A 26,536-nucleotide genomic window follows, 5' to 3' on the forward strand; every position below is an offset into this window, starting at 1 on the left:
TTCCCTGAACTTTTGTCTAGTAGGCATAATTTCAAATGCTGAATCATTCTCCCTTTATGCTTATCATATCTCGGGGCCGGGACGGAGCTGAGATATTAGAAGACTGCTTGGCCTTGGAGGGGGTACAGGTCTTGCCATGACTCAGTACTCAGTGGAGGAGCTCTCTCTGTCGTTAGTGAGAGAGTTTCTCAGTAGAAAGGTAAGTTGTGGGTAGACCACACTAGGTTGCTAAGGGACAATTTTGCATAATCATTGAGCTTTCTTTGGGTGTAATTTATACAGGTAAATTTTAGATGTTTTATGGCATTGGGAAACTTTATAATAGACTGTTGTTTATAGATAGTGGAATTGTGTTGGGGAATGAGACAAGATGACATTGCAATATTCATTGCTTTATTAAATCGGGTTAAGAGTGTGTGTACTATACGCAATGAATATTTAGTTTTAATAAGCAATGATCATTACCAATGTATTGCACACATATACCCATGCATAAACCTGTAACATACGTTTGTGTTTTGCTGAGTAGGTCTTTACTGCGTACAGAATTGTACGTACATACAACGTTGATTGCTCACTGCTGTCCCTCACACATACCCCCCATAACACCCCATAACACACACCCCATAACACACACCCCATAACACACACACACACCCCATAACACACACATACACACACACCCCATAACACACACACACACACCACACACACACATACACACACACCCCATAACACACACACACACACACACACACACACACACACACACACACACACACACACACCACACACACATACACACACCACACCACACACACACACACACACACACACCCATAACACCCTGTACACACACACACCCCAAAACACACACACACACACACACACACACACACCCATAACACCCTGTACACACACACACACACACACACACACACACACAGGGACTGAAGGCAACTCTCACTAGCCTGGACACGGAGGCCCCTCGTGGTGAGAGGAGTATCAGCAATCGTGGAGCGTTGGCCAAGGCAGTCAGTGTGGAGAGACTCATGAGAAAAAATAAGGTATAGTCAGTGGTGGATATGCTTTGCAAGTTTCCCTACTTACTGCTATTTTTTAGCTTGTATAGTAAGCTTACATGTACATATATTCTTCTTGTTGAGGTAACAATGATATTGTTTCGCAATGCATTATTGCTCGTCTGTTTCCTTTCCCCTAGGAGCAGCCTCAACCATATCGCACAATGATTGAAGTGATTGTCCACTCTCTGAGTAGTAAGACCACTACCTCCACCTCTAGATCACATGAGCTGCCGTCAAAGTCACCCTCACCTCAAGTACACTCGCACACAGTCACAAGTACCACGCCCCCTGGAGGCAACCCAATCGCTTACACAAGTACAACAAGTTCTGATCCTAACATTACTGAACCATCTCGTTCTAATCCACTCTTCAGTAGCCCACCTGTGAGTCGCTTTCAACAACGAACATCATCGGCCACTCCTAGTACTGCGACTACAGGAAGAGATGCTGAACAATATCCCAGCTCAAGACTTACAACTAATCCAAGAGATAAAAGTGTATTGAAGACAAACCCTGTTGGCTCTAACACACGTGGTGGTGTAATGCAAGCTGGGTGCAAGACTTCCGGGAAGAAATTCAAGCCTCGAAGTCTCGCCGAGCTCAATTCCACAATAGACAAGCCAGAGACCACGTCACTACCCAATGAGACACCAGCTGTGAGCAGTGGAGTGAGTAGACACAGCACTCTGGAGGGGGAGCCTAGGGCAAATACCTTGTTTGGTGGTGTTGCCAGTGACATGGACCAGCCGCCAGCTGTACCGTGTGGGAGTTCAACTGCTAAAAAGGTGATTTGGTTTACTGTTGCATGTGACTATATAGTTTGGTTTAGTGATGTCACGTCACACCATCCCACCATCCCAACACCCTTACTATCTATGGTGGTATAATTATTTCATGTACATGTACCTAACACGCTTTTCTATTGCATACCTGCCCACCTTAAAACCACCTGTGTAAATGTGTACCACCCCCTCATACACATCTGTGTGTCTCTTCCCCACAGACTAGCACAGCTGCTGCTGGTGATCTGTTGGTGTTTGATGACTTGGATGACCTTGAGTTGGGTGAGGGGTGGTCGTCAGTCGCTCCTCTGTCCAATCAGAATGCAGTATTTCCAAAAGGCCATCCAATCACTGTAGAAACTGCTCAGGTATGTATTGTTAACCCGAGGCGCGCCACGGGTTATAGTAGTCGGTCTGTGTGTCTGTGTGTCTGTCTGTGTATTCTGAGTCTACTGCGATAGCACTGTGTTTATGCCATGGATAGCCTCAACACAACAAGGTAGTAGTTTTAAATTTAGCATATTTTGATGTTAAAGCTTTGTTGTCGAATAAAAGCGAGCAAAAGCTGAACTTACACGTTGGCAGCTAGCTAACTACACACGGCCTTTATTCGAGGCACCCTACGTATTTACAGCTGAAGTGATCCCGTACCAGGAACAATGGAAAAGGGTCGCTATAATAGAAAGCTAGAATTGTGTCTGGCTTGCTGTCTCTGTAGCACACAACTAGGTCCTACTCCAGGAGCCATACTTTTCTGAGACTCCAAGCTTCTTTGCTGTGATCCACAGTGCATATATTTATGTACCACTAAAACTGCATCTGTTTTATTGCTCGATCCTGAGTTGCTGTGCATGCTAGACAGCTCAATCATACATCACTACATGCACTGCATTATATCACTCTTCTGGTTTCTTAAATCTCAGTCACCAGCCGGCGAGGGTTTGCACTTTAGTGCTCTAGTTGTAATAATGTCCATGTAAGGTATTCCATTGCAATTACATCATTGTAAATTATGCTGAAATCAGAGGTTGTTTTCAGTGTTGCCTCTTGTTTTCATTCTTTCCCTATGAGTTACAGATGTCCATTTTAATTGCTATAGTCATACGTAAGCATAGTCAGCTGTGTGCGTGTAATTGTTTCTCTAGGATTTTTCAGGGGAGTTGTCAAAATACGCCTGAATGATTGTTTGTTTGAATGGATTGCTGAGAATACAAGAGCCTGTCAGCAGCAGCTAGATAAGGGGAATTTCTTCATGGACCCCTGGGTAGTCCCTGGCTTATTCAAAATCCCCCCCCCCCCCCACCACCACCATCATAATTTGGGGAATTCCTTGGAATTCCCATTGTATTTACATACTATGAATCAGTTGATTTGGGTATTTATTTACATACCGTATAGCGCGAAATTTTCGAGGGGCTTAATTTTCGCGGATTTCGTGGGTTGGAATTCTACACGAAAATTAAGTCCACGAAAAGTGTTCGTTAATAAGAATTACCTGCTACATGCAAATATTTAAAGGCGTGGCTTCCGGTAAACAGTCATTCCGCGAACATTGTGCAACGAAATGGCTTTTAGAGGCCAATCCACGAAATATAAGTGCCTCGAAAATTTCGCGCTATACGGTACTATGAATCAGTTGATTTGGGTATTTATTTACATACTATGAATCAGTTGATTTGCTATTTCCTGCCTGATGACTATATTTGCGCTGATTAAATGTACACTGATTTACTATTTTAGTTCTGTTGCAAGACTTATTTGCTGGACACGTGTTTTTGTGTTCCTATTACCTGAACTAAAGATCATGTGTCCGACACTATAAGGCTGTATTTAGTATTCATCAATACACATGTACTGTACAATTATTTTGTTAGTCAACATCATAGCAAAAATTCCGTGATCTCCCGTCATACGCACATGTACAATACAGTGATGTGCCTGAAGTGGTGATATGGCTATTATATTCAACACATAAATTATAGTAAACTGACCTAAGTGGTGGTTATTATGCCTCGAGTGCGCATGTTGTGAAATCCCTGGGACTCAGTCGGGGATGTGTGTGCATGACTTTCATATTCCTTGTTGGGAATTTGTTTACTAGTTATTAATAGTTATTACAAAAGGTTAATGACATTGTGACTTCCTCAATGATAAAAAAAACCCTTATATCCTGTTTACTGTTGTTGATAAGCAATATTAATACATGTTAATTACAATCATGTGCATGATGCCTACAAGATTTCTGGGTATACACATGTTTAATTTGTTTATACATATACAAATGGGTATGATATTCACACTTCCTTCTCATGCACTATGTCATGCACGACAACATTTTCCCATGATCGCGCTCACATTCTCCCACACACACACAGTCACTCCGTCATCTGTTGTTCGGCACCTCCAAGGGTCCCTCTTTCAGCCAAGAGTGGAGAAGGCAGAACTTTGAGTTCAGTGACATACCAGGATTAGAATATGGTCTAGTACAGCACAAGGTAGGGCATCCAATAATTATGTTGAGATTTGTTATGAACAAGCTATTCAGCCCCCTATACAAATATTTTGTGTGGGAAATTGCTCCCAATTTCTATGTTTACATTGTGTATGTCAGTTGTATGTGCCCCCTCTAATTATGTACATCCTCTTATATCCTCCCCTCCTCTCTAGGGAGGCCCTTGTGGTGTGCTGGCAGCAGTGCAGACCTTCATACTCAAGCATCTTATGTTCTCTGACTCTAGCAAGCCGCTCAACGAGAGGTGAGTATATATACACAGTGAGGTGGCTCTTTTGTGACGTGCATACAACTATTAGATAGACCTACACACTACATGTTTACGGACCATACGTGATGGTAACAAATGTGCAGCTATTTGTTGTGCCCAGGTATGGTTTTACATAATTATGCTGCATATACAAATCTGTCATTTTGGTCCTTGGTTGACAACAAATCTAAATTTGTAGGCATCCATTGCCTTTAATAATTATGTTGAATACCTCCCCCCTTACGTAATAGTCCTTCCACACACACACACACACACACACACACACACACACACACACACACACACACACACACACACACACACACACACACACACACACACACACCTCTCTAGTCCCCGCCCCAGCCCTGATGAGAGGAGAGAGGGTCTGGTGTCAGCACTAGGGGAGATCTTGTGGAGGGCAGGAGGAGGAAAGAGAGCTGTGGTTGGATTGTGAGTAAGAGTAGGTGTACTGTACTGTACTGTACTGTAGATATCTAGACTAGTAAACAATTCTATTCAAGGTAGTGTATGTGCAGTGTGCATTACCAGTACTCGTTGGGGCAAAATGATCAATGATCTCATAATGGGACTTGTAAATGGACAGTGCAAGACTGAAGGATTACTTGTATATATAAATCACATGGTTAAAAGGATTGTTATAATAATTATAGTCTGATAATTATGGTGGTCCAACTTATGGTTCAGTTGCATGGTCTTAGGCGCTAGGCTGATTTACATGTGTTGAAATATGAATAATTATACAAACACATTTCAGCAGTTGTGATACTAATAGCCTTAATAATAATTTATTACAGTTACAAGTTGCAATACTGGTAGTGTATTGCATTTGTTTGTACTGCCTTCACCTTTATGATGAAATGCTTATAACCAATTACTGATATTCAATTATCACAGATTATCATCAGCGGAGACTGGGTATGGCAAGGCCACACCTACGTATAAGCCAGACAACATTACAGAGAGGGTGAGTGGTATACATGCATCTGTACATACACAATTAACTCTCTGCCCCCTCAATTGCCTACTTTGTTTACCGCCACCGGTATTTCTTCACATACAACCCCCTGCTGCTGCACCGACCATGTTAACAATTGATGCCTTACACATACAAACATTGATTAAATGCAGTAAAATATTCACACGAAACTGAATCACTATCTTTTTGTTGTGGTCATGTAGTGTTATCCCCTTTTAAAGTGTACATAAAACAACCTTTTAATCTATTTCACATATGGTACCACCTCGTACCTCACTCCATTGGTTTCATATTCAATATTGCATACTCACTCAAATTTGTGTGCATTCTTACTGGGTTAGCAATCAGGATTACTTAACTGTTGAGAAATATTATTATTCTACCCAACATTTGATCAATTTGTCTTTTAATTCCATGCATCCAGATGATCGAGCATACATTCACGGATAGAAATACAATGGACTCCTTTCTTCGGTCAAGGCTTGCGTTGGTAAGTCGGCTTATTTGCTTAAAATATGTACAGTCATTATCGTTACTATTGTTTCCACTCCACAAAAACAATTAGGTAGCTATCTGTTACTATTTTTGTAACAATTTAAAATTGGTAATAGTGAGGTTCATTATGCATAACACTCCATATGCATAACTTAATTATCAGTACAACGTTTTGTTAAGTATAGCCACATGTGACTATAATTAACACTAACCTGTGTTGTACTGTCTTCCGGCTAGGAAGCTTTGAACATGAGCTACACCATGCATGTCAGGCCCTGTATTCATAGCTACATGTGATCATATTGTTTTACACTCCCACACAAAATAATGACAATTCCATACCACAAGGCCCGTGAGTGACGTAGTCAGCTGGTTATAATTTGTACTATCTCAGTTTGTGTCATCTTGGCTTCAAGTCATGTTAGTTACACCATGCACAAAGACTGTTGCTTATGAATCTAGTGTGATTCATTGGGTGTGTTGGCCAAGACAGGAACAAATTTGTTAAGAGTTCAAAATTTCTGTTTGTGTTGGCTTAAATTAGTGTAGAGTATTGTTGCTGCATTATTTTATGTAAACTGCACCAGCGTCACATTATTATTAGTACATACATGTACAATGGGTCAGAGGGGGAAAATTGAGCAAATGAAAATTCCTCCCGCTGTGTATGCATGCACCGAAAGTGCACCTCAAATTGAGGGGTCCGGGGGCATTTTCGCCATGCATGTATGTGTGAATTGTTGAGGCTACTTCCATGGTCATTAGAATCATGATGAATCCCGTTTTTCGTACTCTTGCACCACCATGATATCAAATAAGAACAATGAGTCATTTCTAAAACAAGCTGTAAATTACATTCATGAATACCTACATGTGGCGTGTACGTTCATTACACCGTTATGTAGAGGCCCATTTTCTTTTCTTTTTTGCTAAGCTGTATACCTACAGTTCAGTGCACAGTCAGACCTGTTAAGATCATGCTGCATGTAATAATTATGATGTGAAATCATTCGCATGACTTTAATTTGACCTTTGTCACCATACCTTGAGTTGCCAGCTCCTACATGTATATAATACTGTACGTTTAACTGTGTACCAGTTAATTTAACAAATCTTGTCAGTTGTGCTTAGTAAAGTAAAGCTAACAACTGAAGAGTGAGAATAAAAAGAGAATAGAAATTGTGTTTGCAAATATGAAATTAAGATTATTGCTAAATTTATTGCAACAAGGTGTAACAGTTCTGAAGTTCATGTTGCACGAGACTAGTAAGTTATTGCAGTTGCTAAAATTCGAGATCACACAAATACGTACTTTCTATTTTCATGTTCATTTGTTTCCTCGGTGGGTGTCGCTCCCTCTCTGTTCTCCTGTCCTCTCCTCGTTAGCAACAATAGCAATAAAGCTGCTGCTGTAAACAATACCAAGCCTGCTACGTTATTCATTCTCACTTTTCAGTTGTTAGCTTTACTTAACTAAGCACAACTGATAAGATTTGTCTGTATTCCTATTTTGAATACCGTACGGTTTTGTAATTGAGTGAACATGGGAATCACTATAATCCATAATCGTATTCATTACTAGATTGTTATGCCTCAATGCTCATGTTTTCACTACAGCTCCAAGATGGGTCCTCTAGTGGCTGCATACAGTTTCTACTCTCTGTGCTGCTTACCAAGGGAGTCAGTTGGTGGGTAAGAGGGAGGTGAAGTGTGTGTGTCTTTGTGGGCTGACTGTTATGTCCCACACAGTGTGTTTTTACATGGGTGGCTAGCCAGCCATGCATGAATAATAAACATTGTGTGAACTCCAGTTTTATTTTCTACCACACACCACATGTATAGACAAAACACCCACACCCCTCCCCCCCCCCCCCCCACAGCATTCAGTCTGAGATGGACGAAGTCAACGGTAGACTCATTGGTTCCCATGGATACTGTACTCAAGTAAGCTACGAACGCTATATAGCTGCTCCTGGCAATAATGATTACCTTCATGTTAGCTCAAAAAGGAACTGCATGACTTAAAGCGTAATCCTGCCAGGAGTTTATGTCTAGCCCTTATACATGACCATAGCTGTTTCCTACATGTATGTAAAACCAAAATATCCTGTCAGATGACGTGTATTCTGGTCATGCCCTTCCCCCTCCACACAACACACACAGGAGTTGGTTAACTTGCTACTGACTGGAGTGGCAGTGTCTAACGTCTTTGATGGGGAAATGAACCTGGGCAGCAAAGGCAGCGAAGAGGTTGGTTAGGGAGTATAGGTTAGAGTTTGGAAGTACATGTACTTTCAACTGAACTGAGATCCAGACAGTTCAGCAATAATCATGATGTAGGGAATTCCCCTTGAACCCAATCTATGGGGTCAATAGTATACCGTATAGAGTAATTTTGTGTATCGTATAGAGTAATTTTCGTGGGGCAAAGTTTTCGTGGTTGAAGGTCTGCAGTGCAAGCAACAACCACGAAAATATTACCCACGAAATGTCTCACTATTGCTGAACCACGAATATTTTGTCCCCCCCCCCCCCCCTGGTAATCCCTTGATTATTCTATGCCTTATTGATCATTAATTTTGTTTGTTATTTTCCATGGCGCTGAATGTAGCACATGGGGGGGGGGGAATACATGCATAACGAAGTCGCTGGTTTTCCAATAACAAATGAATTTTGTTTCTTACAGCTACGTTTGAGAGGTCTGAGTAAACAGAGTGAAATAGGTCTGCTATCATTATTTGAGCATTACCAGTCGTGTAAGGTAGGGGAAGGTATTTAGGGTGTAGCTATGCACTCATTTACCACACCTGTACACACGGATGGGTACACCCATCACACCCACCCTCCCCCCACAGGTTGGGAGTAATTACAAGAATCCCATCTACCCTATATGGGTGATCTGCAGCGAGAGCCACTTCTCAGTGCTGTTCTCTCATGAGAGATTGCTCCTTGAGAATCCGTAAGTTAATTGCTAAAAGTCTCTCTGTACAACTTTTCTATTCATGGTAAAAGCTATTGAGATGTACTTGTATAGAAGAAATTGAGAGAAGACTTATTTTGCTATTCAAAATATGTGCATTATTCATTTTACGGTGCTATTGTTATGCCGGAAATGCTATTATGGCTCAGCCTATAATTCTTCCATATCAATGCAGACTGCAAAAGAGATTTGACCTACACTACTTCGATGGTTTGGCTAACCAGGACAAGGCCATACGACTGACTATAGGTACGTTGAGAGATGTGCAAACCTCAGCTAATGTAATAGTTCCTCTCACAGACAATGCAGAGGGGAGAGAGTCGTTGGTGGAGGATGGATTGACCCCACCATTGGAGCTCTGCATTCGGACTAAGTGAGTTTTAAACCTGTTGTGCACTATCGTAAGTATCGTTTGTACCTGCTGCAGGTGGAAGAGTGTCACTGTGAGCTGGAATGGATCTGAACCAATTTTGTAGTTAATATGTTTTTGCTAGTTTGTATAATTCATGCATAATTATGATAATGTGTGTGTGCAGTATACCGGTAACTAGTATAGTACAAGTTGTACTAGCCTCGATTCCCGGCCGCTTCAAGCGGCCGGGAATCGAGGCTAAAGTTGTACTAGACTATTCATGATCGAGTCACGAGTCTATGACATCATTCCAATTATAAACACTTGTACAAGTACATGTGGTATAAAAGGTGGACACGTACTTGGGCCTGCAGAAAAAATAGACCAATCTTAGCCTATAAACAAAAACTGATGAGTACACTAGTGTGCGTTAGCTGTCAAGAGTATGTGTTCCACGATCCCTACCAATGTGATTGTGGAGACAGACTGTGTGGCAAGTGTTACAATTCCTATGTTGAGAGGTAAATCGTTATTCATGATGGTGTGTCATTGACTGTCATCCAACTATCATTTCATTTTCTGCAGAGCCCAGAAGAAGTTCATCTGTTCATCTTGTAATGAAGAGAACATTGTGACCAACTGTTTCCGAGACAAGGCAGTGGAGTACGAGCTTCGGAACACCACCCTCAAGTGCCTGAACCAGTCCTGTCCCTGGGAGGGGGAGAGCAGATTCTATCAGGTAAGCACAGTTCATAATGATGTGCAGCATGGACTTCTTTGTTTGAGCTGAGCACATGCATGGCTTATTGATAATCGTATGTGCGGGGAATCTGTAATACATGTACCAGGAAGCAATAGCAATAGCAATAGCAACTTCCGTGGCATGCAGTCAATAGCTGGGAAATTCATGACAACTATTTGAACTTTCTTTTAAAAGGTGTTACGGAAGCAGGGCCGTAGATAGCTTAGGTTTGCAGGGGTGGCAAAATTACAGCTGAAAATTTTACTAAAAAACTGTCAACTGTTATTTCATATCCTCTGAGTATGGCAACTTCCAACTTGCTGTGGCACGAATTTAGAGCAACTAAAACAAGGTAGCTTGAACTAGGAAGGTGCTCCTGCTTCCCAGAGGCGCAGTGGAGAGCAGAATTTTACCTAAAAAAAGGTCATCGCTTATTTTCAGCAGTCAGCATGCGCATCAGATAGCCCTGCCCACGTCTCAATTTCATTACATCATTCTAATCACTAGAAGCATTGGCTATGTGCAGATCAGTAATTTTAACACATCTAGAATCCCTCCCGCTGTCTACGGCCCTGGGAAGTGTATAGTAGGAATCATAGTTCACTGATACTGTTTGCCTAAGAATCTTGTTTGTAATTTGTTTAACGTCTCGGTGTGAGTGTTGATGGTCAAATATTTGGATTGATGTCTTCTCTTGTTGCCAGTTTGTTGTTTACAGTGTTCTTTGTTTCTGTAGGAGCATAATAAATCCTGCAAGTTTGGATCAGTACAATGCCCCAACTCAATATACGGCTGTAAAGAGGAACTGATTAGGAGTCAATTACAGGACCACCTCAACAATAAATGCAACTGCAACCCAATCACTTGTCGATGGTGTGGACAACGCACCCTCAATGAAGACGTAAGTTATTTGTGCTTCTTTAAGAGACACTATTATGCATGCATAGAACTCCCAACTAATCATCATGATTCCCAAACACACAGATTCACATTCAGAAGGAGTGTGAGATGGCACTAGACTACTGCCCCAATGGGTGTGGGGAGAGGTTACCTAGGAGAGAGGTCAGTTCTGATGTCAGAGGTTAATTCGATAAATTGCCTTTTTAGTAATAATTAATGGTTCTAAAATTGAGGTTGTTTAGTTAATGATCTTTACCCACTCCCTCCACAGATGCTCAAGCATACTAAAACAGTGTGCACTCACCAAGTAAGAGAATGCGACTACAAAGACTTGGGGTGCACTTACAAGGTACGTTTACACAGCATTTATTCACTTCTCAACTTATATAATAATGCACTCATGTAATTATGTGACCTAATGTACTCGCTTAGTTATATGCTCTTATTGGTCTGTAGGGTACCATCAAGGACCTAACGAAGCATGCGAAGGAGTACCCTGCATATCACAACCAACTACTGAAAATGGCCAACAAAGAAATGAAGCAATCTCTTGAGCACCAAATTGCCTTATTAGACAACAAAACAGATGATTTGAAATCTGAAATTAGCAAGATTAGGTCTGAGGTGCAGTCACGACTGCAACCGGTAACAGATGCTGTGGTCAAAGCTGAGTCAGCAATTATCCAACTACAAGATGGACTCAGTGAGGTATCTCTGCTATTGCAAACACTTCAAGCAGCCAGTTATGATGGAACATTCATTTGGAAGATCCCCGAAGTCACTAGGAGAAGACAAGAAGCTAGAACTGGGAAAACTGTCTCTCTGTATTCTGCTCCATTCTATACGAGTCGCCATGGATACAAGCTCTGTCTAAGGCTCTACATGAATGGCGATGGTTCTGGGAAGGGCACTCACATGTCGTTCTTTATCACCCTAATGCGAGGAGAGTACGATGCCCTCCTCCCCTGGCCGTTCAGACAGGCAGTCACTCTGACCCTGGTGGACCAGAACAAGCAGCGGGACATTGTCCAGTCATTCCGTCCTGAACCAACGTCCTCATCATTCCAGAGACCACGCAATGAGATGAACGTTGCCTCAGGCTGTCCCACATTTGCCCTCGTTTCTGTCCTTGACAACGTCTCTTACGTCAAGGACGATACCTTGTTCCTCAAATGCAAGGTTAACACCACTGGACTGACCAATGAATGACAAAACTATCTCGGAGTACATGCATGAAGAGAAATATTCGACATAGACATTGCAAATGATATAGTATTATCATAGCCTCGAATCCACGCCGATTAAAATACGGATTTTAATCGGCGTGGATTCGAGGCTAAGGATCAATTAGACCATATCATTTGCAAAGTCTCTGTGTTATATTCTTCATGCATGTACTCCAACCATAGTTGCACCTCAAGAGTGCTTCGTTGTCTTCAATCTATGCTCCCCGCCAACTATAAACATTGTTATTTTTTGTTTTATTTATTTATTTATTTATTTATTTCATTTGAACCACAATCTCTTCATATAATTATACTATAGATAGTATCTATGATTATACGCCCTTGTTATTATTTAGTGATAATTATAGTCCATTGCTGCATGTCATTGATTGCCACATATCCTCTCCTTGTTAACGTTAGCAACAGTAGAAATAATATTATAGCCACTATATACTGTACAACAGTACTAAGCCTGCTACCATTCAGTTATAAGTATGGTCATGGAACAACTGGCAAGATTTAGACACAACAGATCCAAAATCCCAGAAATGTTCCCCCCTAAATTGAGGTTGTTTAATTAATGATCTTTACCCACTTCTCCCGCACAGTGGAACAAAGAAGAGATAAACGTAAACAAGGATCGAGGACATTATTTTCCCTTTGGAATTGGGTACATTGTACATTGCAATGATATAGGTCAAAGCTAGTGTGCACTCACCAAGCTATAGTATAAGGACTTGGGGTGCACCTACATTAACAAGGTACGTACGTTCACACAGTAAACTATAGCGGCTAGGGAAATTGAAAGTTAGTGACTGTAGGAAACGTACATAGAAATAATCAAACTGCAATGGATAAAATTATGAGGACTTAATATTGCTGTTAGCTGGTTACAATCTACATTAAAACAAGTACACGCACGCTTTCCATTTCAATGTTCATTTTGAAGTATTGCTCCCTCTCTGCTCTCCTGCCCTCCCCTCGTTAGCATTTTTAGCCCCTTTTTATTTTTGCCTACAATTACAGAAAAATATCCATTCAATCATAATCATAGGTATGTACGCATGCAGAGTCAGCTCTGTGTATGTAATTGTTTGTCTAGGGGTTGTCAGAATACGCCTGAAATGTTGTTCATTTGAATGGATTAATTGCTGGGAACACAAGAGCTGCAGTCAGCAGCAGCTAGATAAGGGGAACCTTCTTCATAGACCCTTGGGTAGTCCCTGACCTTTATATAAAAATCCCTAACCGTGTTCTGGAAATTCCTATGAATTCACTACCTGGCTTAGAAAATGCTGGAAACAATCGAGTAACCTAGCAACTGATTAGCAACTTTAATTAACGAGAGAGCAAAAAGACGCAAAATAAAAGCTGCATGGGGACAGTGACATACCAGGATTAGATAGTACAGCACAAGATACAGGCATCCAATAATTATGTTGAGATTTGCTATAAACAAGCTAGAAATCTATCATTGTCATAAGCTAGGCCAGCAAGTGGTACATGCACGCCGGTGACCGTGTCCAACCTCGTCTGTTTATGGACCATAGTGGTATGTGCAGCTGTTGTGTTTGGGTATATGGTTCTGCTGCTTATACTTAATTGATCAGAATCATTAATTTTTGGTCTTGGTTGCGGACAACAATTCTCTAAATCTGTGAGCCTGCCTTTTTCCCATACACATGTATGTTGAATACTTCCCCCCCCCCTTACCTAATCCCTCCTAACACACACACACACACACACACACACACACATCTCTCTAGTCCCCACCCCAGCCCTGATGTGAGGGGAGAGAGGGTCTGGTGTCAGCACTAGGGGAGATCTTGTGGAGGGAAGGCGGAGGAAAGAGAGCTGTGGTTGGATTGTGAGTGGGTTGAACCACATAATTATGCTGTCATAGCTAAAAATAACAAACTTAATTATGGTGAAATGAGCGTGCAGCTGCTATGAATATCATACAAATATCATATTTATACTTGTTTACGAGTATGATTATACTTACATGTAGTGTCATTGTTTCCGTGGTATTTTTTACCTATGTGATCATGCACACATAAAGGTGTTGTTTACACAATACATCAGTGTTTGTATTAGGGATTATATGGGTTCACCGAACTCATCTCAGTATTTACATGATAATTATTATCAGTGGAGACGGGCCCCAGGAAAGCCCACCAGCCTGATTGCATCACTGAAAGGGTAAGTTCATGTAGAATAACTCTACCATAACAAAGACATTGGAAGATATTGATCTTTCTTTGCTGTGGTGAAAATAAAGCCTTTCCTTTCTGGTTCCATGTCAACATTATGTTTATTTCCCTGTGATAGTTTTCGAAGGGGACATAATTCATTATATAACCGAAGTGAATTTTATATTTGTCAGGGAAGTTTATAATAATTACAAGTGTTGCTAAGTAAACACGTACTTTATGTAGATAGTGCATGAGCACTCATTTAGTGTTGAGCAAACACTTGAGTCGTTCCTACGAGAAAACTTCCGCTGGTGAGTTGATTGTTTTGTTCATAATAAGGAACACAGAACACATGTGATGGTAACCGATCCTAACCCTGCGGTCACATGTGCTTATATTGATACTAACTTGTGGCTAAAGATAATTGTAAATTATGTAGTTAGGACTGGTCATTGGAATCAGTGTACATGTCCACCACAACAATAGGAACTATGACAAATCACAAATTACTTTATTTTCTAAAATTATAGGGAAGAAAGTGTATGTACATTCATGAGACTTCGAGATCACAAAGTCTCAATTGCAATAACTTATTTGCGCAACTTCAGAAAGATTACAGCACTTGTTGCAAAATTTAGCAACATCATAATCTTCATTTATTTCTTCCACACAACACCTCTCCCCACATCCCCACTTCTCGTATGTACAGTACAGACAACGTTTTTTCATTGTTTTGAGATTGCTTACTTTAACTTGAATATAATTATTCTACCCCAACATCTTAATTCCATCCAGATGATTGAGCATACATTCATGAATAGAAATACAATGGACTCCTTTCTTTGGTCAAGGTTACCATTGTGGTCAAGGTTACCATTGTGAGTTGGCTTACTTGCTTAAATATAATTGTTTCCACGTAAACAATTACACAATATGTACTATTTTTATAATTGTAATTAGCAATGGTAACTACGAGGTTTCTATTCCTGGTCCATATAGCAACTAGCTATGAATATCATTATGCTATACTCGAAGGCTGACAGGTTATATTGTATCAATCAATAAATCAATAAATCAATAAATCAATAAATCAATCCTTTTTCTGTGTACCTATACATGTACAGTTTTCTGGAACAACAAGCATAAGGACTCATCTCGAGGCTAGCCTCCTATAGGAACTCTACTCTATGATATTCAGCTCTGACAACCTAAGTTTGTGGTTTTGTTATGATGCCCTTGCTGCACAACTGTACACAAGAAATTGATATTCAGTTGTACTGCCTAACGACTTGAACATGAACTACACCATGCATCATCATAGGTATGTAAGCATACAGAGTCAGCTCTGTGTTTGTCTAGGGGTTGTCAGAATACACCTGAAATGTTGTTCATTTGAATGGATTGCTGGGAACACAAGTGCCAGTCACCAGCAGCTAGATAAGGGGAACCTTCTTCATAGACCCGTACCCTTGGGTAGTCCCTGGCCTTTATATAAAAATCCCTAACCATGTTCTGGAAATTCCTATGAATTCACTACCTGGCATAGAAAATGCGTCACTTTCTGGAAACAATCGAGTAACCTAGCAACTGATTAGCAACTTTAATTAACGAGAAGTTAATGCTGTATAGGAACAATGACATACCAGGATTAGAATATGGTCTAGTACAGCACAAGGTACAGGCATCCAATAATTATGTTGAGATTTGCTATAAACAAGCTAGAAATCTATCATTGTCATAAGCTAGGCCAGCAAGTGGTACATGCACGTGACCATGTCCAACCTCGTCTGTTTATGGACCATAGTGGTATGTGCAGCTGTTGTGTTTGGGTATATGGTTCTGCTGCTTATACTTATTTGATCAGAATCATTAATTTTTGGTCTTGGTTGCGGACAACAATTCTCTAAATCTGTGAGCGTCCATTGCCTTTCCCCCGTACACATAGATGTTGAATACTTCCTCCCTTACCTAATCCCTCCTAACACACACACACACACACACACACACACACACACACACACACACACACACACACACACACACACACACACACACGCATACGCACACGCGCACAGAAACACACACACACACACACACACACACACACACACACACACACACACGCACCTCTCTAGTCCCCGCCCCAGCCCTGATGAGAGGAGAGAGGGTCTGGTGTCAGCACTAGGGGAGATCTTGTGGAGGGAAGGCGGAGGAAAGAGAGCTGTGGTTGGATTGTGAGTAAGAGTAGGATTACATGTAGAAGTATCCAGGCCTAAGTTTCAAAAATTCTATTTAAGGTAGTTTATGCAGTGTTCATTGGTGGTCCTCAGGGGGAAAAGGATTTCATAATAGAACAGTGAAGATGAAATGATAATCATGCCATGGATTGTGCAATGTAAAGGTCACCTATTAATTCACATGATTATAATGTATACTGTTATAAATTATAGTCTGATATGTACAATATAAAATTATGATGGTCTGATGTGTTGCATGTTAAACATTTTTCCCTGAATGTTCTGATACGCATGTGTTTGCACGTATAGGTGTGTTGAAAAGGTGATTATAATCATCTGATAGTTATAATTATTACCATATAGCGGGTTATATTCGTATGATGTATATTTCGTATTTTAGAGCATCATACAAAAATTTAAACTACAAAATTATTCTACCGCAATACGTTCAACATCACTATCCTGAGCTTTAAAATACGAAACATTTAAATGAGTAGTTTATACGAAACTTTGCGCCAACGAAATTACCCGCTATACAGTATATATATTGCATCACACAAATCCAATTCAGTGGGAATTTCCACAAATATTTTGTGGCACAGTATAGGTTGATCTTGGGTGTTGCAATCCTATGGGTGATTGCTGAAGGTCCTTATAATGATATTTATTTTTATCACAGGTTATCATCAACTGAGACAGGGTATAGCAAGGCCACACCCACGTATAAGCCAGACAACATTACAGAAAGAGTACGTAATATAAACACTCATTGCTTGCTCGAATAATAATGCTTATCACTCGTGGCTTTATAAAACCAATAAGGGTGTATAATATACACCTATTGTTTACCCCCACCCATTTGCACTTTATATTTCTTTACAACCCCCTGGTGCTGCACCGACCAAGTTAACGACTAATTAAAAAGCTTCATGATGCCTTACACGTGTGTATACATATACAAACAGTTGGTTAGATAGGTGCTCACCTTGTTCTTTTGTTGTGGGCTGTTTTTAAGTGCAGTACTGTTAAGGCAGGGTTTCATAGAGAGGGGGGAGGCCTGGGAATTCCCCCCTAGAAATCTGAAAATTAATGATGTCATAACAAAATGTACGTTTCCCCCTCCCAGCAAAAAAATATGTGTGAAACCTTGTAAGGTGTGCATAAACCACCTCTGAATCAGTGCAGGGGCAATTTAAAACAAATACATGTACTTGTTTGACTGCCAAATTACCCTCTATACAGTATACGGTACTGTTTCACTGCCAGTCTCTGGGGCTACTAGCATCAGCGACTAGCATTGCAATTCGGTATTCAATATTGCAATGTGTACATTCTTAATGGGAATCAGGGTTGCCTAATTTTTTTAGCTCTTGAGAAATCTAACAGCTTGTGTATTGCTCTTACCAGATGATCGAGCATACATTCACGGATAGAATTACAATGGACTCCTTTCTTCGGTCGAGGCTTCCGTCGGTGAGTTGGCTTGTTTGCGTATGTACACTGCAGTCATTAACCATAATTATCGTTGTTATCTATACAACATGTAGTTCTCGCAAAACAATCAAGTTTCTAATTTTTATGACACCAATGGATTCCTTTGTACTGTACAACAATTTAATTAGATGTAAAATGTCCTGTTCCAGTAATCAGTCATACAAGAGATCAGGAGTGTTCAATTACATGTATACAGTGCAAAGTTTTGCTTAATGCATTCCAAGTTACCCACATGTGACTATTGTTTTGTACTGTCGTAGGAAGTTTCTTGAACATAATATTATACAATTATGTATTATTTATACACCGATGCTTGTCATGCCTGCAAGCATGCCCTTGCATGCCCTTTACATGCACGTTATTGATACTGTATTCATAGCCTACCATGTGATTGTTTTACACCCACACAATGATTATTCTAGAAGCTTTTAGAACATACGTAGATCACCTGGCTATTTTTAGACCAGTAATACTATTCAGTACAACCCCGATCATCTGAATTCTTGATTACCCGGATGAAATATTCGGTCACATTCAAAGCAACATATACTCGCACATGCGCAGTGTCCACGTGGTTGAAAGCTTTGACAACAGAAGTAGCTAAACGCTTCAGCTTAGCCAAACAGTATAGCTTGCTACTGTCCACTGATGCATTATGCTAGTACATTGTAATAGCTCTGGACATTGTTTGCTGATTTTGCATGCAGAAGCTACTTAAATTATTGATGGGTGTGGCTCAATGAGAGTTGTTCTGGTATCCGAATATTTTAGCCATCCGGATGAGGTGAGGACACCAGGTGTTTGGATAATCGAGGCTCAACTGTATGTGTTACCCTGGTTGCCTTGTCACTGTTGCTAAGCAATCATTCTTGTGCAATAGCCACAGCAAATTATAACTGACAAAGTTCACACGAATATGCTCTTCTCTGTATCAGGAGCGCTCTCCTTTGATGGACACTTCGCAGGCACTGCAATAAGTTGCCGTAGTTGCTGATATTAGCGAGCCTTGAACAAAACACATTCTCTGTTTGCTTTGGCTTAACATTGACTCGATCCTGGAGAGACTCGTGAAATCTACTGTGTAGAATAGTGCTCAGCGGTGTGAAGCTTGATAAGTGTTGTAATTGTGCTCTACCTCAAACATTCCTTAGGTATAATTGTAAGCTGTACCTTTTCTCTTTTCACTCGCGTTGTATCTTATGAATATACTAACGTGATTATTGCTGTTTCAGCTTCAAGATGGATCCTCCAGTGGCTGTATCCAGTTTCTACTGTCAGTGCTGCTCACCAAGGGAATTGCCAGGTGAGATATACTGCATTGTAATTTTGAAAATAAAAGCGACCTATCACCAGTCAGGGATCGACTACAAAGATTGATACATGCCCGTAAAAAGTTATTAGTGTACGATGCAATGTAATTCACTAGAATGTTTTGCAAGCATCAAACGATATGCGAACTTAAAATTGCAAAACCTACTGATATTTACACACGATCCTTGCCAGTTTGCAAAGGGTCAATTTTTCTGCTGATTTGGCTCTTTCCCAAAGTTTTTCGCCCTCAAAAATACGATATCTGATGTGTAACCCCTGTGTTTTGATATCTATACTGATACTGAGTGGTATAATTGTATAACCAAATCCTCCCCCAGTTTCCCATACAAATCTACGCTCCCACGGATAAAATATCAATATGGTTTTTCATTTCACTCCCCCAAACCACACACAGCATTCAGTCTGAAATGGATGAATCCAATGGCCATCTTATTGGAGCACATGGGTATTGCACTCAGGTAAGCATGCACCCCTCTACACTTCTGTCAATATATAGCCCTGGCTTCTTGCCTGCCTGCATGTGTGTAAGGATGGCCTTATTATGCATGTAGATCATGACTCTAGGGGAAGGCCATTTGGCAGCAGAAAGAAGGAGGTGCACCGGTTGTTGTACTATACGTTATTACCAGCAGGATGCTGTGCATGTACTCGGATTAGGGTCATGGGACTTCGTAGTCTAAGCTAGAGTGCATGTCAGTCACTGTGATAATTATATTATGAAGACCCAATCATTGCCCCTGCCCACACACACACACATACACACACGCACACAGGAGCTAGTTAACTTGCTACTGACTGGGGTGGCAGTTTCTAATATCTTTGATGGGGAGGTGGACATGGGCAGTAAAGGAAAAGAAAAGGTTAGAGAATGAATCACTAGCTTCCACTAATAACCCCATGGTGTAATTTCCTGTGTGACTTTACCAGTTGATTACTGTGATTACTGTACCTACAGTTTATTACTTAATATGGAACTTTATGTTTATTGTGATGCATTATTCTGTCACAATTTAAAAGCGACCTAAACCGGTTTCAGGTTTTCAGGGAGTGGTACATGAACTGTTAACAGTATAAAGGTTATTGGTTTATAGTACATTATGATAATCAAGAGTTCATTAATTAGGAAGAGTACCACAAAGCAAAAGCAACAGAAAAGCAATAAATAACATTCACCACTAAAACTAGTTTCACAGTTTATACAACAGCAGTGTAACGCAGAACTCCTATAGTTTTAAGTGTAGTCAAGGGCGTATACAGAGAAGGGTATACGCCCTTGGTGTAGTCGTGTACGCTTCCTTATGATATTCATAGTTTAATGATGTCATGACGGCTGTTTGTTTGTTTCTTACTACCCAGAGAATAAGATCACTTTCAACAAACAACACATGAATTTCTTTGTTGCTATTTACCTGTTATTTCTGTACCATCCAGCTAGTCCTCCGAGGTCTAGGCAAACAGAGTGAGATCGGATTGTTATCACTATTTGAACATTATCAGTCATGCATGGTGAGTTCGTGTGGTCCTGTTATTAACACACCAGTACTCCCTCATACCAACGCCTTGGACCACGCATCAACCCCACCCTCATTCTCATTACAATCTTTCCCCAGCCCCTTATCACTCCCTACGTATAGGTGTATACCCTAATGAACACTTGCTTTCTCACACCCCACCCTCCCCCCACAGGTTGGGAGTAATTACAAGGACCCTGTTTACCCTATATGGGTGATCTGCAGCGAGAGCCACTTCTCAGTGCTGTTCTCTCATCAAAGATTGCTGCTTGAGAATCTGTAAGTTTTGAAGTCCCTCCGTAACTTTTCTATTCATGGTAAAAGCTATTGAAATGTGCTTGTATAGAAGAATTGGTGAAAGAATCATTGGTATTCGAAATATGTGTATAGTAAATTGTTCGTGTACTGTTTTTTGTCTATTGTATAGTTGTAAGCAGCATTCCTTACCAATTTAAGTCTTCATGCACATACAGGAGACTCCAAAGGAGATTTGACTTACATTATTACGATGGTCTGGCTAACCAGGACGAGGCCATACGACTGACTATAGGTACATTGAGAGATACAAACTTCAGCTAATGTAATAGATACTCACACAGACAATGCAGAGGGGAGAGGGTCGTTGGTGGAGGATGCATTGACCCCACCACTGGAGCTGTGCATTCAAACTAAGTGAGTCTGTTGTGCACTATTATATTAAAGTATCGTTTGTACTGTGCTGCAGGTGGAGGAGTGTCACTGTGAGCTGGAATGGATCTGAACCAAATTTGTACATTTGACTGCTCTGTTGTAAAGTGTCATTAGGATCTAGGAGTATTATTCATCACCAGTACTAATTATTATGACATCATTTCCAATTATAGTGTGAAAATAATTATTCACGTCAAAACAGCTGAAGCAATGGTATAAAGGCCGATTGAACACTCGGGCCTGCAGAAATTCGAAAGAATAAATAGATCTATCAAGCCGTAGCGTTAGGAAACAAACTGATGAGTACACTAGTGTGTGTAAGCTGTCAAGAGTATGTGTTTCACGATCCATACCAATGTGACTGTGGAGACAGACTCTGTAGCAAGTGTTACAACTCTTATATTGAGAGGTAAAACGTTATTCATGATGATGTGTCATTGACTGTCATCCAGTTTCATTTTCTGCAGAGCCCAGAAGAAGTTCATCTGTTTATCCTGCAATGAAGAGAACATCGTGGCCAACTGTTTCCGAGACAAGGCAGTGGAGTACGAGCTTCGGAACACCACCCTCAAGTGCTTGAACCAGTCCTGTCCCTGGGAGGGGGAGAGCAGGTTCTATCAGGTAAACACAGTAACTTCATAATAATGTGCAGCATGGACTTCTTTGTCTAAGCTGAGCACATATTGATAATCGTATTCACAATGTAGTGCCGGGAATCAGTCCCATTCAGTGTAATGCATGTAGCAGGAAGCAGTGAATAGAGCAACTTCCAGTGGTAGTCAATAATTATAGTTATACAGGAAATATCTTGACAACTATTTGAACTTTCTTTTGAAGGGTATTAGAAGTGTCTAGTAGGAACATAGTTACTGATCTGTTTTGCCTAGGAATGTTGTTTGTGAACCACTTGTTTAATGTCTCAGTGTCTGTGTTGTTGGTGAACTATTGGATTGATACCGTCTCTTGTTGCCAGTTTGTTGTTTACAGCGTTCTTTGTCTGTGTTTTCTGTAGGAGCATAAGAATTCGTGCAAGTTTGGTGTAGTACAATGCACCAACTCAATATACGGCTGTAAAGAAGAACTAATTAGGAGTCAATTACAGGACCACCTCAACAATAAATGCAACTTCAACCCCATCACTTGTCGATGGTGTGGACAACACACCCTCAATGAAGACGTAAGTTATTCAATAATATAGAAAACTTTACTGTGCTTCTTAAGAGTCACTATTATAATAGCTGCATGCATAGAACTCCCATGCAACTAATCATCACGATTCCCAAATACACAGATTCACATTCAGAAGGAGTGTGAGATGGCACTAGACTACTGCCCCAATGAGTGTGGAGAAAGGTTACCTAGGAGAGAGGTGAGTTCTGATTGATGTCAGAGGTTAATTCGATAAATTGCCTTTTTAGTACATTCATTTCCTGTGTTATAGTGCATGAATAATTAATGATGCTAAACTTGAGTTTGTTTAGTTAATGATCTTTACCCACTCCCCTCACAGATGCTCAAGCATACTAAAACAGTGTGCACTCAACAAGTAAGAGAATGTGACTACAAGGACTTGGGGTGCACTTACAAGGTATGTTTACACAGCATTTATTCACTTCCAACATATATAATAATGCACTCATGTAATTATGTGATCTAATGTACTCGCTTAGTTATATGCTCTTATTCGTCTGCAGGGTACCATCAAGGAACTAACGAAGCATGCAAAGGATTACCCCGCATATCACAACCAACTACTGAAAATGGCCAACAAAGAAATGAAGCAATCTCTGGACCACCAAATTGCCTTAATAGACAACAAAACAGACGATTTGAAATCTGAAATTAGCAAGATAAGGTCTGAGTTGCAATCACGGCTGCAACCAGTAACAGATGCTGTGGTAAAAGCTGAGTCATCAATTATCCAACTACAAGATGGACTCAGTGAGGTATCTCTGTTATTACAAACACTTCAAGCAGCCAGTTACGATGGAACATTCATTTGGAAGATCCCCGAAGTCACTAGGAGAAGACAAGAAGCTAGAACTGGGAAAACTGTCTCTCTGTATTCCGCTCCATTCTATACGAGTCGCCATGGATACAAGCTCTGTCTAAGGCTCTACATGAACGGCGATGGTACTGGGAAGGGCACTCACTTGTCGTTCTTTATCACCCTAATGCGAGGAGAGTACGATGCCCTCCTCCCCTGGCCGTTCAGACAGGCAGTCACTCTGACCCTGGTGGACCAGAACAAGCAGCGGGACATTGTCCAGTCGTTCCGCCCTGAACCAACGTCCTCATCATTCCAGAGACCACGCAATGAGATGAACGTTGCCTCAGGCTGTCCCACATTTGCCCTCGTCTCTGCCCTTGACAATGTCTCCTACGTCAAGGATGATACCTTGTTCCTTAAATGCAAGGTTAACACCACTGGACTGACCAATGAATGACAAAACTATCTCGGAGTACATGCATAAAGAGAAATATTCGACATAGACATTGCAAATGATATAGTATTATCATAGCCTCGAATCCACGCCGATTAAAATCTGTATTTTAATCAGCGTGGATTTGAGGCTAAGGATCAATTAGACCATATCATTTGCAAAGTCTCTGTGTTATATTCTTCATGCATGTACTCCAACCATAGTTGCACCTCAAGAGTGCCTCGTTGTCTTCAATCTATGCTCCTAATGCCAACTATAAACATTGTTATTTTTTGTTTTATTTATTTATTTATTTGAACCACAATCTCTTCATATAATTATTATACGCCCTTGTTATTATTTTATAGTCCATTGCTGCATGTCATTGATTGCCACGTGCACATATCCTCTCCTTGTTAACGTTAGCAATAGTAGAAATATAGCCACTACTGTACTAACAGTACTAAGCCTGCTACCATTCAGTTATAAGTATAGTCATGGAACAACTGGCAAGATTTAGACACAACAGATCCAAAATCCCAGAAATGTTCCCCCTAAATTGAGGTTGTTTAATTAATGATCTTTACCCACTTCTCCCGCACAGTGGAACAAAGAAGGATAAACAAGGATCGAGGACATTATTTTTCCCTTTGGAATTGGGTACATTGTACATTGCAATGATAGGTCAAAGTGTGCACTCACCAAGCTATAGTATAAGGACTTGGGGTGCACCTACAAGGTACGTACGTTCACACAGTAAACTATAGCGGCTTAGCTAGGGAGATTGAGAGTCGTAGATTATGCACCTATCAATGTGTTGCCCCACTCCCCCCCCCCCCCCTGGGAGGGGTCGGGCTTATATGGGGGATTTGACCTTACCTCAGGTCAAATTCCCCCTCACACACCAAAAAACAGGTCATAAAAGAGTCTTCACTATGCAAAGCCAGGTTCAAATCCCCCAGTATGGGGCCAACATTTCAGGTCAAATTAGATCAAATTCCCCCGTATGTCCCGGGGGGGGGGTAGTGGGGCAACACGTTGATAGGTGCATTAGTGACTGTAGGAAACGTACATAGAAACAATCAAACTGCAATGGATAAAATTATGAGGACTTTACTATTGCTGTTAGCTGGTTTACAATCTGCATTAAAACAATTACACAAGTACACGCTTTCCATTTCAATTTTCATTTTGAAGTATTGCTCCCTCTCTGCTCTCCTGCCCTCCCCATTAGCTTTTTATTTTTGCCTACAATTACAGAAAAATTTCCATTCAATCATAATCATACGTATGTAAGCATGCAGAGTCAGGTCTGTGTATGTCTAGGGGTTGTCAGCAGTGGCGTAGGCAGAGGGGGGCTGACGGGGCTAGAGCCCCCCCCTTTTGAGCTCCATCATCTGCACTGCATAGTTACTATAGAATGATGTCATTCAAGGAAATGTGGGTAGGGCCACCTAATGCGCATGCTGATGCTGAGGAGAAGAGTGATGACCTTTTTTAAAAACTCCATGTTATTCAGTGTGCCTTGCTCAACTGATTTGAGCCCTGCCCTTCCCAAAATCCTGGCTACGCCACTGGTCAGAATACACCTGAAATGTTGTTCATTTGAATGGATTGCTGGGAACACAAGTGCCAGTCAGCAGCAGCTAGATAAGGGGAACCTTCTTCATAGACCCTTGGGTAGTCCCTGGCCTTTATATAAAAATCCCTAACCATGTTCTGGAAATTCCTATGAATTCACTACCTGGCTTAGAAAATGCGTTATTTCTGGAAACGATGGAGTCCCCTAGCAACTGATTAGCAACTTTAATTAACGAGAGAGCAAAAAGACGCGAAATAAAGCTGCATGGGGACAGTGACATACCAGGATTAGATAGTACAGCACAGGATACAGGCATCCAATAATTATGTTGAGGTTTGCTATAAACAAGCTAGAAATCTATCATTGTCATAAGCTAGGCCAGCAAGTGGTACATGTTGATCAGAATCATTAATTTTTGGTCTTGATTGCGGACAACAATTCTCTAAATCTGTGAACGTCCATTGCCTTTTCCCCATACACATAGATGTTGAATACCTTCCCCCCTTACCTAATCCCTCCTAGCACACACACACACACACACACACACACACACACACACACACACACACACACACACACACACATCTCTCTAGTCCCCACCCCAGCCCTCATGAGGGGAGAGAGGATCTGGTGTCAGCACTAGGGGAGATCTTGTGGAGGGAAGGCGGAGGAAAGAGAGCTGTGGTTGGATTGTGAGTGGGTTGAACCACATAATTATGTGTGCTGTCATAGCTAAAAATAACAAACT

General features: G+C 40.9%; 2 protein-coding genes across 4 annotated transcripts; both read left to right on the forward strand.

Annotated features, from left to right (window-relative positions):
• Positions 1-5: 5 nt before the first annotated feature.
• LOC135347526 (probable ubiquitin carboxyl-terminal hydrolase MINDY-4) lies at positions 6-21,969 on the forward strand. Of its 2 annotated transcripts, none has more exons than XM_064545554.1 (17): positions 6-199; positions 948-1,067; positions 1,223-1,870; positions 2,089-2,235; positions 4,243-4,362; positions 4,535-4,623; positions 4,984-5,082; positions 5,548-5,617; positions 6,054-6,119; positions 7,742-7,812; positions 8,005-8,068; positions 8,288-8,374; positions 8,811-8,885; positions 8,980-9,083; positions 9,280-9,353; positions 21,693-21,765; positions 21,818-21,969. In XM_064545554.1, exons 1-17 carry the CDS (start codon positions 137-139, stop codon positions 21,870-21,872), a joined length of 2,025 nt encoding a protein of 674 aa, XP_064401624.1. In that variant the 5' UTR covers positions 6-136; the 3' UTR covers positions 21,873-21,969. The 2 variants fall into 2 exon arrangements, with proteins under 2 accessions (XP_064401624.1, XP_064401625.1); XM_064545555.1 differs by lacking the exons at positions 21,693-21,765; positions 21,818-21,969 and adding exons at positions 9,405-9,477; positions 9,532-9,642 and having other exon boundaries at positions 7-199.
• Positions 9,699-24,560, forward strand: LOC135347536 (TNF receptor-associated factor 3-like). Of its 2 annotated transcripts, none has more exons than XM_064545574.1 (6): positions 9,699-9,977; positions 22,251-22,404; positions 22,796-22,960; positions 23,075-23,152; positions 23,294-23,371; positions 23,478-24,560. In XM_064545574.1, exons 1-6 carry the CDS (start codon positions 9,793-9,795, stop codon positions 24,228-24,230), a joined length of 1,413 nt encoding a protein of 470 aa, XP_064401644.1. In that variant the 5' UTR covers positions 9,699-9,792; the 3' UTR covers positions 24,231-24,560. The 2 variants fall into 2 exon arrangements, with proteins under 2 accessions (XP_064401644.1, XP_064401643.1); XM_064545573.1 differs by lacking the exons at positions 22,251-22,404; positions 22,796-22,960; positions 23,075-23,152; positions 23,294-23,371; positions 23,478-24,560 and adding exons at positions 10,042-10,195; positions 10,935-11,099; positions 11,183-11,260; positions 11,370-11,447; positions 11,555-12,675 and having other exon boundaries at positions 9,726-9,977.
• Positions 24,561-26,536: the final 1,976 nt, after the last annotated feature.

This window comes from Halichondria panicea, chromosome 14 (genome assembly GCF_963675165.1).
Source record: "Halichondria panicea chromosome 14, odHalPani1.1, whole genome shotgun sequence".
Taxonomy (NCBI): Eukaryota; Metazoa; Porifera; class Demospongiae; order Suberitida; family Halichondriidae; genus Halichondria; species Halichondria panicea.